Source organism: Laetiporus sulphureus, assembly GCF_001632365.1.
Source record: "Laetiporus sulphureus 93-53 unplaced genomic scaffold LAESUscaffold_25, whole genome shotgun sequence".
NCBI lineage: Eukaryota > Fungi > Basidiomycota > Agaricomycetes > Polyporales > Laetiporaceae > Laetiporus > Laetiporus sulphureus.
In genome coordinates, this window is record NW_024468534.1 from 52,133 (window position 1) to 64,892 (window position 12,760).

At 46.7% G+C, this 12,760-nt stretch overlaps 3 protein-coding genes across 3 annotated transcripts; 1 reads left to right on the forward strand and 2 right to left on the reverse strand.

Annotated features, from left to right (window-relative positions):
- Positions 1-1,021: 1,021 nt before the first annotated feature.
- On the forward strand, positions 1,022-1,477 carry LAESUDRAFT_655703 (uncharacterized protein; the record flags this gene model as incomplete). The annotated part of the gene is made up of 1 exon (XM_040904574.1): positions 1,022-1,477. One exon carries the CDS (start codon positions 1,022-1,024, stop codon positions 1,475-1,477), a length of 456 nt encoding a protein of 151 aa, XP_040763242.1.
- A 3,173-nt stretch (positions 1,478-4,650) lies between these two features.
- LAESUDRAFT_760060 (uncharacterized protein) lies at positions 4,651-5,295 on the reverse strand (the record flags this gene model as incomplete). The annotated part of the gene is made up of 2 exons (XM_040912685.1): positions 4,651-4,921; positions 4,988-5,295. 2 exons carry the CDS (start codon positions 5,293-5,295, stop codon positions 4,651-4,653), a joined length of 579 nt encoding a protein of 192 aa, XP_040763243.1.
- Positions 5,296-10,156: 4,861 nt separating this feature from the next.
- LAESUDRAFT_760062 (uncharacterized protein) lies at positions 10,157-12,601 on the reverse strand (the record flags this gene model as incomplete). Its single annotated transcript, XM_040912686.1, has 7 exons — positions 10,157-11,376; positions 11,432-11,685; positions 11,738-11,785; positions 11,834-11,876; positions 11,927-12,067; positions 12,132-12,463; positions 12,516-12,601. The coding sequence occupies 7 exons, from the start codon at positions 12,599-12,601 to the stop codon at positions 10,157-10,159; spliced, it is 2,124 nt and encodes a 707-aa protein (XP_040763244.1).
- Between the last annotated feature and the right edge of the window lie 159 nt (positions 12,602-12,760).

Sequence of the window (12,760 nt, forward strand, 5' to 3'; positions counted from 1 at the left end):
CAGGCTCAGTGACAATCCATGCCTCTGGTAAGCACAAGTAGCATGGAAATTACTGAAGGGCAAGAAGGATGTCATTGCCATGGCTCTGACAGCTTTAGACAAGTCACTGACATCTGGATGGGTACTGTCATGGTTTTTCTGCGCCACAAGTCTTAAGCACCAAGAACTTTAGTTTATCCACCCATATACCATATACAGCATGTACCACTACGTCTCCACATGTATATCTTAGTATACCCACACCACTCGGACATCTCTCGGACATGTACCAGTCACATGACCCTACGTCATAGTGACATCATAGGCCTGGACTCTCTGGACATTCCTAGACTTAGACAGACTTCACTAGGCTCGAGCACACTATAGCACACCATAATGATGTATTAGTACAAATTCAGGGTACGCAGGGTCCTACACCCAATATCAGAGGCCTTACCCCACTTGTATATATACTGGCTCGAGCTGAGGCCTACACCTCAGTTTCGAGTTGGTCTTTACTCCTCCAATCTTACCAGAGAACCCTGACGGGTTAGGTGAGAGCAGACTCAAGGAGTTCTTGAGATCCTTTACAACTCATAGGTGGCACTCAGACAATACTGGGAAGGAGGACAACAAGCAGAGAGATATTTCTGTGCAAATAAGACCATAATTCGACCAGGTATTGACCTGTGTTGACGACTTGCAGTGAAGATGACCCGTATAGTAAAGGATTCCCCCCATTTTATTTGCCTTTATTTGGTCTCCTCTCCACCCTTTACCTTTTCTGGCTCCTCCGTTGTATCGTCGTTCTCAGTTTTTGTCTCCCTGTATTTCGGTTTCCTCTGTTATGACTGCCTTTTGTCCTTTCCACTTTTTGTCTCTGCTCTTTATCTCCTCGTCTTTGTCTCCATCACTCTCTGCCACTGACTGCTGTGTTCTGTCTTTGTTGCGTGCTGGCTATGCATCTTGCTCGAGGACATAAAATAAAATGTGTGCTGTGTCTTCATTCTTTTTGTCTTTCATGCTCTGTCTTGCCACAGAAATGTCTTCCTTCATGCTCATGGGCTTCTTTGCTGTTGCCGGTGGTCAGCGTTCTACATCTGTTAATGCTCAGCGTGGCACCTCCACTTTTTATAACTATTACTTCACTGCTATCCAGTGCTCCTCAGGTGATTTGCTCCTCACTCAGCTTCGCATCTACAGCCCTCGTGATGACATTCCCCTTTCTGACAACACTGTCATCTTCTCTGTTGCACATGTGCATGTTCCTGCCAACGCCACTGTTCTTCTCGACACATTTTCTGTCTATCCATTCCCTGGAGATTCCAATGACAATAACTATCAGTCTCCCATTCCAGACATGCCATACCCATATGCCATCGATCTTGATACAGTGCTTTTGAAGCATGACATCTTGGCTGATGGAAAATCAAAGGCTTTCTTGGTGGAAGTTCATGAGTGTGTTCACGATGAGCAACGCTCTTCCTCGTTGCAGTAAGTTGTTCTTACTTCTCCTCTCAACTGATTCTCATATTCTGTAGATGTGTATATAATGGGTCTTCACCTCGTTGGCTGTCAGTTCCTGCGCCCAATCCCAATTCATCCATATTCTTTCTTGGCATCTGTTCACGCATCCAATCTGATGGAATCCTCGGCATTGATATTGACTCGATCACATTTAACATTGGCCCTCCTTCTCTTCCTGTGGGTGGTGGCTCCTTGCCTGCAGGTGCTGGCCTTCTACTTCCAACAAATGCTGATGCTTCAATGCTCATGGCTCTCCGTGTGCTGTGATTGAACCTTCTTCTTTTTCCTCTATCTCTTCGTGAGTTTCATGCTTCATTCTTGACTTCACTGCTTAGTATCTGATGTTGTTTTGAATAGTACTTTATCCGCTTCCCCAGTTGCATCATCTTTGACACCAGTACTTCTGATTGCTCCCTATGCTGCAGAGACCTATGCACAGCTGCAAGATCATGCATTGATGTCGTCTGTGCTGTCAATTAGCACTTCACCCATTGTTGCCTCTACTTCAGATGCTCCACTGTCACCTTTGACTGTCCCTGATGATGACATTGAATGTGATGATGAACACATTGGGAAACAGGAGAATCAGGAGCATGAAAATGTGCCTGCTCTCACAGCCCATGCGAAGGGTAAGCGCAAAGCACGCAATTGATTTCTGCTACGTCTGCTGTTTCTATTTGTGCACTTTGCCTCAGTATAGTAATATCCCACTTTCGAAGTTCCAGTCTTCGAGTCCTTTCGAGAACTCTCGTTGTCCTTTCTTGAGTAGATCTTGATATGATCTGTTCACATTGTCATCTTGTAGTGCCTCCTTGATCTTGTCTATCAAATCATAATCTGTGATGACTGCAAGATGGGTATGTTGAATAGCTTTAATCGTGAAATATTCCGGTTTGAGCAGAGTCTTGTCAGAATTGTCAGGATTTACCCCCTCTTCATGATCTGACCTTCTGGACAGAGGATCCGCCCGATGCATTAATTTTTCTGGTTTGTGATGTAGTTGGATGTTGAACCGTGTAAGATATAGTGACCAGCGAGCTTGCCGCCTCATCAGCTTTTGTGCTGATTTGAAATAGGTTAAATTCTGGTGATCGGACCAAATTTCTACTGGGAGTGGATGACCTTCGAGATGTTGTCGGTATTCTTCCAATGCTTGAATAATTGCGAGCATCTCTTTGTCATAGATTTCATAGTTCTGCTCAGCCTCATTGAGGCTTTTCGAATGGAATGTGATTGGATGCCACAACCCATTGTCTTTGAGTTGTTCAAGGCATGCGCCAGTGGCAAAATTGCTGGAATCCGTTTCTAATCGGAATGGATGAGTATCATCCGGTAATGCCAGAATTGGAGCTGAAGTAAAGGCATGTTTGAGAGCACTAAATGCCTGTTGTTGTTCTTCACCCCATACCCATTTCTGATTCTTTCACGTAAGGATATTGAGTGGTCGAGACTTTTTGGCAAATCCTTCAATGAATTGACGATAGAAATTAGCGAACCCAAGAAAAGCTTGTACTTGCTTAACCTTTTTGGGTTCAGGCCAGTCGAGTACACCGGCGACCTTTTGAGGATCCATATGGACCTCGCCTTTAGAGATAATCATCCCTAAGTACTCAATCGAGGGTTGTTCGAAAAAGCACTTTTCTGGTTTGGCAAAAAGGTCATTGTCCCGTAACCTTTTAATTACCTCTTTGGTAATCTTTCGATGTTGTTTCAGATCGTTGGTGAAGATTAGAATATCATCGAGGTAGACGATCACATGGCCTTCCCGAATAAGATCATCTAAAATCTCATTCATCATGTGCTGGAAGGTGGCTGGTGCGTTACAGAAACCAAAAAACATAACCGTGGCCTCATATAAACTGCGATGCATCACAAAAGCTGTTTTCCATTTGTCACCCTTGCAGATGCGAACATTGTTGTACCCCCATCTGAGATCCAGCTTGGTGAATAGTAACGCGTTGCTGAGCTGATCGATAAGCTCACTTGTTCGTGGAATAGGAAAGCGATTCTTTTTGGTTATAGCATTAAGTTTTCGGTAGTCTTGTACCAGTCTTAGCGTGCCATCTTTCTTTTTGACAAAGAATACCGGGGCAGCAATAGGTGATTTCGACTTTCGAATGTAGCCTTTTGCTAGGTTTTCGTCAATCCATGAATTTAGGGAATTTATTTCCTCTGGATTCATAGGATATAGTTTGCTTGGTCGTGGTAATTCATGTTCTTCTTCAAACTCGATTGCATGATCATAAGGCTTTCGAGTTGGCATCCTTTCAGATGCTTTCTTGGAGAAGACATTACTGAATGAATGTAGATAATCTGGTACTAATTTTTCCCAAGATTCTACTTCATTAATAACCTGATCTTCTGGGCTGCCAGTGTTTGACTGGGGTGCCTCTTCTGTCAGGTCTTCTTCTGGTTCAGCATAGCTGCAGTCTGCTATGAAAAGTATCATGCGGGCTATTTGTTCGGCTTCGGGGTCGTCCATTTCAACCCACGAGATTATAGGATTTACTGCATCGATGTTGTGTCCATTAAACATTCTGAATGCAGTTGGCTCCTCATCTGCCACTTGTTGTGCTCGTTGCGAGATTTCTTCAGCTTCCTCCCTTGCAATGGCTTGTTGTTTTTTACGAAGCCTCTGGTGGTGACACGTACTCGGGCATCATGAGTATTTCCATTCTCCAGCTTGCCAGTTGATTTCTGGATTATGCTGGCATAAGTATGACATCCCAATGATCATGTCTAATCTCCCGATGTCCGTGACTAGCAGACAATGGGTGGAACCATAATCTCCAACTTTGATGTATGCTTTTACATAGTCAGTTATTTTGCCATGTTTATTTTGGGATCTGTCAGCATTGTACACCTTGTACGTTGTATTAAGCTTGGAGGTCGCGATTTGATTGTTCTTTATGAATCGCTTGCTGATATACATGGAATATGCTCCTGAGTCGACTAAAGCTTCGGCGCTCGATTTTTTGCCGTACACCCATAATGTAACTGGTAAGTAGAATGATGATAAATTTGAAGACGAATTCTTTATTGTTACATTATCATCCTCTGCATTGCAACGATCTACAGAGGTGTCTGATTTGGGTGCTAAATGTACAGGTCTTATATAATGTTCTGGGGACTCTGACGAGCTGCCTACAGATCCCCTTTGAGAAAACCCTTCCGATCCTTTCGTGAAGAGCCCTCTTCCACCTTCCTTGATGAACTGGATCCATTTGCCCTCAGGTGCCTGAGCCTTGAGAGGATTGCAGCAAAATCTTCGTCTGTATCCAACTCGGATGCTTCAGGCTCACTTTCTGAGTGGATGCTGTGGTCGCTGATATACGCAGCTGTCTCCTTACTCTTTCCCTTAGTCTTAGAGGAAGAGCTCTTCTTCTTCAGCTTTTTCTTGTCTTTGGTGTCAGAGCTTTTGCTCTCTGCATCTGATGAAGTGGAATCAGATACCACCTGTCATGTCTTGGGTGACTTTGACTTCTTCTTGTCATCGTCCTTTTTCTTTCCATCCTTCTTCTTCACGGCTGTCTCCTTTTCCTTCTCAATCTGCTTCTTGACATGGTCCAATTTGAAACAATTGGTGCAATACTTGCCGAAGTGTTTAGACGATTTGAAGAACGTGGGCTTGTTCTTCTTGCAGTTGGCACAAACCAACTTGTCATCCTGTACGCTTCGCGCTTTGGCATGGTGGCCTTCTCGTTGTAGCGACGTAAATATACGGAGTGCGAATGTAAGAAACTCAGTCCACTTTTTGGGCCAGTTGTCCTTGGTTGTGTCTGCCAGCATGAGCAGCCATGTTTTCTCCGGAATATGTTTCTTGATTTTTTCAATCAAGTCTTGATCCGAGAAGCCTGTACCAATTGCCTTTGGACAGAAGTCTTCTGCGAACTTTCAGAAGTCTCGATGATCCTTCTTAATGAAGGCTTCTAACTCTGTTCGCTTCTTATCATCCTTGTCCAATGATTCATATGCCGTGCGAAGTTCAGCGACGAACTCCGCCCAAGTTCCTGGTGCCTTGTTGTTTTCGTTTATTTCAGTAATTCAATGTCACATATATTCGCGTGCTCCTCCTTTCAGGAGCAAGAGGGTAGACATAATTTTGGACTCGTCTTTGGTATGTTCAGTATATTTCAACCAGAGCATTACTTGTTCGAGCCAATCATCGAGATTGACTCCATTCTTATTGTCGCCATATTTTTCCAGCTGGTCAATTTTTACGCCTTTACCCTTGTGACCAAACGACGATTTGTCATCATCGTCCATATCTGCGACATCATTACCACCCTGTCCGGCCTTCCTTCCTTGCGTGTTTGCCCATGTGCATAATCGTTCATGCAATTTTTTGAGTGCTTCGAGCGTGATGCTTCCTTCCGCTTCATGTTCTTTCAAGGCCTCCACTTCTGGTTCCAGAGTTGCCCAATAATCCTCGATGAGTGCTTTCAACTCTGTCGTGAGAGCAGCAGCTGTTTTTTCCAAGTCCGCTACCTGGCTGATTAGCTGCTGTCTGTGGTTGTCAAGGAAAACTGTGCGATTGTGGAACTCCGTGGTATTGTGTTCAAGCGCACTTGCTTGGTGCTGAATGAGATTCTCATAATGCACCACCGTTTGTTGACGCATTTGTTCTACCACATTGGTGACCAAGTCGACTACCCAATTCTTCACATTTTCAGGTATGTTCGCATTGAGAGGGGCCGTGTCTGCGAGGGCTTGACGAATGATAGGATTCGGGGGTTGTAATACAATATTAAGTCATGCGGGAAGCTCCGGGGATGGAGCACAAGAGAAACTGGGATCATGTGCAGTGGGGGTCGTCATTTTATAATTCTTCCTCTATCTCACGAAGGTGTTCTTCAAACTCGACGATATGACTATTTGCGATAGTGGCCGATCGGACAATTGCTCGACCTGAGCGCAGGTTATGTAGCAAATGAAGGTCTTGGTATATAACCTTGATGAAGGATTGCCACAAGAACCTAGTCTTGTCCCTGGCTGCGGGCCACTGATGGTTATGATGAATTTCGCAAAGACGCTCGACTTCTTTGAGCTAATCGACGAAGCTATTGTAAGCTTCAGTGAGACCTAGGTCCAGTTCTTCAGTTCCAATAGGGATATAGCGGATGTGTACCACAATGTTTCTCCAGTTGTATTCAGGGTATAGCTGAAGAGCGGAGATATGGTATACGTCGTGATAGTCGATGTGAAACGTATCCTCGTATGTAGCGAATGCTTCACCTGCTCTGTCCTGGAGAACACGTGGAATTGAGTCCCAAAGATAGTTAAAGATGTGGCCGATTGGATTGAGATGCTCGAAGTTATCACGATCATTTGAATCGCCAGATGAAGACATATACAAAGTAAATATTCATATCTACAGCAAAGGTCGCCCTGTGACCTGTATTCCTAGTCAATATTTCACGATAATATCTCGTATAATATCGCGAGCTACTCCTCCTTGATGCTTCTTTCCCTGTACGTAGTCACAAAAGTCTCGTACCATGTGTTGGTGTACGAAAGGGAGCTTGAATTCTGCTACATCATTGTGGAGATTCTCGAGCTTGGTGATTAAATGCTCGAGGACGAGGATGTCGTGGTCGTCAAGCTGATGATGGTATCATTTGGTGAGGAATAGGTGAACTTGTCGAAGAGTGCCTTCGATGCGCTGTGTAGAAACGATGGAGATCGTGAGAGAATATATGTAATGAGACCCTGTAGGAGTCTCAACATATGTCGAACGAAGTTCGTTCGCTGACTGAGGTGCTCAGTTGTGAGGCGAAACACTTTGGTAGTGCTGGGGGCCTGAAGTCGATGCTGATGCAGAAGTTCGCGGTGTGCGAACTGAAGGAGTTTGAAAAATAGAGACAGAAACGCTGCTGCAAGGTCGTCGACCTCCTGTGGATATATGACCAGGCCTTGGTTGAATGCTTGTACATCGCAGCTCATAGAACTCTTCTGGAGTTCTCGCTCGAGGATGTCGGATAATGCTGAAGTCACTGTGCGTAGTATTGGCATGGCTTATGCGGGTAGAGTCGGCGTCTGCTGGAGAGGCAGGTGAAGATATAACACCGCTAACGTGCGGGTGGACGTGCGAAGACGCAACACTGCAGCGAGTACGCTGGGCAGGCACTCGAGGCAGGTAAGATAAGCAGACTTATTCTTCTATCACAAACTTAGGACGCAGAGCGCCGACTAAGCCTATGACCTTATGATCAAACAATTACTGACTGTTGTCAAGGTAAGGATGACACAAGAGAGGATCAAGGTAAAGCAATGCCTTTGAAGTGGGCACTGGTAACACTGTATGAATAGGCATAGCAGAGATGAGAATAAGTCTGGGGGACTTATGTGTCTCAAAGCTCTGGCTTATATACATGAGCGGAAGGACCCTTGGTACCCATATGCCCCAGAACCGCTAGCTAATGGACATTGTCTGATTGGTTACCACTACCTGTCAAACTACGTGTGTCATGCATGCTGAACCTCCGAACTACTTAGTAAGACCATGGAAATGATACTGCCTGTAATGGCTACATCTCCGGTGGCATGGTATCTATCTACCTCGTGTATGTGAACTAATATCCCCGTAAGGACATATCTCCGGTGGCGTGTGTCTCCTTCATAGAGTTCTTCTGGAGTCTGACCGTTGCTTCTAGGTGGGATGATATTACTGTATAAGTTAGTCTTACCTAATACCAGCGCTACTTGTCACATGTGTGGATATCACGTGATATGTCACGTGACTAGTCCTGGACCTTCGGGGCACATAGGACTGTCAGTACTTCGTGTACCAGTTTGTTCCTTTCTGGACAGCCTAGCGCTGATGTCATGTGATGTTCTAGTCACGTGCAGATTAAAAAATGTGAAAATCTGTGACAGTAAAGTAGGATTACCTTGGCATATCCACGGCCTTTATAGATAGTTGCTATAGCAAAGTCCAGAACCATTACTGGTTTTGGCAATATATTCACATGTAGACAGGACAGGACCCCAGTAAGTACACCATAGTTAGGGTACCCAGGGTCCACCACTACATGTATATAAGCACATGAGGATCTAAGGGAAGACCTTAGATTCATTCAACTATTGTATGCAGCCAGCAGGCCAGCTCCCCCCTTCCACCTTTTGTGCAAGGCCATGCATTGGGGCTTTGCCTTGATTGCTGGTTGTATGTCACTGTGCATGTTCTCAGCCTAGCCCTTGTGGCAGGCTTTTCCAGGTTAGCCTTAGGGCAACCTTTTTATGTGGATCATTTGTGCAGGTCACACAAGCAGACTTGCCCTTAATTGGGTTAAGTGCTTTGTGCTTTGTGACAGACGAGAAATGATTATGGAACGTTAACAGCAATCGAACGTACTTGTTCGTTCCAACCAGATGTGGCTTTGTTCTGATTAAGCTGGCACTGATACAGCACAATGGAGTGCAATGCGAGCATTGAACGTGAACCTAAAATGATAGGAAAAGCCTGCACATCGGAGGCTAATACAGAAACTGATCGTCGGGAGCCACCACCAACAACAGAAAGTTTCGTAAACGAGCAATGTGAATGTGCAAACTCTGAATCAACAGCCTCAGTGACCACACCGAGGACGATGTCATACAATGCAGTAAAGAGCAAAGTTTCTGCGACCCCTGAATCAGAGTGAACACAAAAAACTTTCTCAAGCAAGCAATGCGAATGCGCAAAAACAAAATCAATAGCCTCAGTGACCGCACCGAGGATGATGTCATACAATGCGTTAACGAGCAAAGTTTCGACAACCCCTGAATCAAAGTGATCAACAAAACGAGATACTGAATACGGAATAAACACTGACCTCCACCAAGCCAAACAAATGCGCAACAACGCATAAGCAAGTTATAAAATGCTCCGAGTGGTGACACCATCACAAAAGGCGGCGATGTGCATTAGACGGTGAGTGGGTGAAGGGCAAAACAGTGTTGAAAGGGGGGGGCCAGCGGACGTTTCCTAACGCCCAAAGAAGGGGTGCATCCGCAGATTAGGTAAGAGCGAGACGCTAAACCCAAAAATGGCAATTTGCCAGCTTAACACTTACATAAGCCTGTCCAGTGTACCATTGTGTCAATGGCCAAATAACTTTCTGTTATTTGGAATCGCATCAATAAATAGTAACTGTTATACGGCTACACGACCCTTGTGTGATCGAAACCCTTTTTGCGTTATAATGAACAGGGCAAGTGCAAGAGGGAATTTGAAATACTATGAAACAATCGCTCGTCGGAACTAAACTATCGGGACTGCAGGGTCGTTCATGAATCTGGGCCATCCAACGTTAGACCGTTCGCAAGCAGGTTCGTTCGGATACCGGCGAAAGTAAAATGAGAACTGATATTAGCGATGGGTCCCCCCAATAGTTTGGAGTAATAGTGGCGTACCCGAGATTTAGAATCTGTGTGTGGCGCGCAATTCCTCTGCGTAGCGGATGGCATCGTCCCATGTCCTGCTTTTCCGTTCTGGCTACTTATAATTAGGGCACTAGCGATTGCGGTCGCATTAATCGAACAAATCTCTTGTAAATGCTGCCAAGCGAGAGTCTACACAAGCAGATTTATAGATTGTGCGAACATAGTTCCCTTACGAATTTGAACGAACGTTGAGCCCATACGATTCTCAAAGCCGGCACGCAAGCACCTACTCCTGCAGCATGGGCGAGGACGGAGTGTCGGTAGGCTGGCATAGGGCCATGCGTGGTGGGGGCGGAATAGTTATGGGCGGAGGACGAGGCCTCGCGCCAGGCATAGTCGCACTGCGCCCGACGCCAGGGCTCACTGAAAGAGAATGAGGATAGACACGGGGACTAGCAGGGTAGGGTGTGTAGGGAAGAGAAGGGCCAAACCTTCTCCCCGAGGATACCGGTCGGGATACGGTAGGGGGAGGGACCGCGACAATATCTCCACGCTGAGAGGAGGAGCTTGAGGTCTTGCTGCGCTTCGTGCTCGATGGCGGTAACTGCCCAAACGTGAATCGCTTGCTACGCACGCGGGCGGATGAAGGCGTAGGCAGGTGAATGGGACTGCTGCCCGCCTCTTCTCTGGTAGCTGTACGCGCAGACGTGTTGGACAGGCCGGACCACATCCTCCAGGGATAGCCCCGCGTAGACTCATCAGGAGAGACAGCACTGTCTCTTCGGAACCCGTCCGCAGATGCCTCCGTGAACGGCGAGCTCAACGATGTGCTGGGAAGTGCGGTGCGTGTCGTCGCGGCGGAATCATGGCGAGAAGTGAAAGTAAACGCGGACGGTGCTAACGACTCCGGGCTGCGCAACTTTGGCTCCCTTTGTGAACGCTTCTTGCTACGCGCAGAAGTTGACACTCGTATGATGTCGGAGCCCAGAATTGTCGACTGCGAATCTCTTGCTTTCTCGGGTTGTGAGTCTTTGTTGGTGACCACGAAGATGTTGGGTCGCTGACGCGGTGGCCGGACAATGGGCCCTAAGGGCAAAGTGGCGGAGACTGCAGCTGCGGCTTTCTCCTCTCGTTCTAGCTGTTCCGCGTATTGAACCTGACTCGGCAGAATTTTCTGCGATCGTGGCGGCGGGCGAAGTGGCACGTCTGTGACCTCTGCTGGAGCACTCGTAGGAAGCTCTCCAACTTCCTCATGCTCGGCAGTTATGCGAACGATGTTCTCGGTAGCTGCACGGCTGACACGGTTTTCATGAGGTCTGGCAGGATCCTTAGTTGACGATGGACTTTCCAGAAAGTGTAGAATGAAAGGATCCGAGCTGAGCAGGGACGTACGCCTGGGCTCGGATAACCCCTTGATATCGATAACGGGGTGATCCACATAAATCTGATCGGGCGATGCACAATTTCCATCGTAGAAAGCAGCACGATTTGGGTAATTGAAACATGCTGAAGAAAAGGATCAGTTTGGCTGCTTTCTGGAGAGATGCAGGATGTATTTTACCGATGACTAGAAGAGCACCCAGACTGAAAGGAACGAATTCGGCAAGCGTATTGACCCACTTAGCGGAAGGCACGATGGTGAAGATGTCAAGCACAAGTAAACTTGCCCCTCTGGCAACATGAATGTTCAAACGATCGCGGAAACGCATGTGAAGACGCGAGGATAGTATATGTCCCATAGACACCATGCGAATGACAGCGTAGAGCTCAAGGACAATCAACGTTGCAGAAAGGGATAATGATAATGGAAAGAAGCTGTTTGTTAAAAGTCAGAGGCCTCTTCACGTGTGTGTTGACCGCAACGCACTATTGCCTATAGCATATGGATGTACCTGTTGAACCCACGGTCCTGTACCTACTTAGAACACCGTCATTGCATTATAGAAGCTCGCACTCGACTCACTGGGTGGTCCCCGTACCTGTTGCGTTCAAGCCGAACACAAGCCCTAGCTTGGACATGAATGGAACGACCAACAATAGACAAAACCCTTCGCACCAAGAGCGGCGAACAACCCCAACCAAAACGCGTAACTTTCCCAACGTTTGACGCCAAATCGCTTCAGTTGCCAGCTGAGCATCAGCAGTCCTGCGATGCGTATTGAATGAGAAGCCATGCTCCCCCAGGCTATCACGAATGCTGATGCACATCAGTATCAGGATGAGCTGAGTAGATGTGCTTTCCAACAAACACCGCTACTCACTGCATGCGATTGCACCGCTGTGCGTGGTACCCATGTCAAGCAACGAGCAAAAATTCGCAGACGAAGCAAAAATAAAGCATAGATTGAGGACGAACACAAAGGCACTGTCGTTGGCCTCTTGCTGCGTGATTGACACGTTGACTCCAGTGGCCTGCCTAGGAGCTTGGTCATTATTAACAGATGCCTCGACATCGCTTGCCACCTGGGGATGTCCATTGAGGCGCAACAATCGAGAGACTCGGCGGAAAAACTCGCGAAGCAGAGCTGAACGCGTGATATGATACGTGCTATACTGAAATACCCAACCAAGAACGAAAATAGAGACGACGCGACTGCAGAAGGGGGAGATGAGACGCGCAATAACTGGTAGTAACGATTGCTCACAAGTTTGGATGAGTGATGGCTTCCGCGACCACCGAACTTTCTGGATCTTGAACGGAGACCTGCTCGTCCAGGATCGAGTGGAGCATAATTGAGCCGTGTCAACAAATAGCCAAGACCAGCTAGGCAAAACAGAGTCGTCGACAGAAAGGATTGACAGTCCAGCTGGATAAGAAAGAAAGGGTCAATAGGACAAAGTGACAGCTCGAACGGCCGCCTTGGGGGGGTTGAGCCTGTCAGATGGGCCT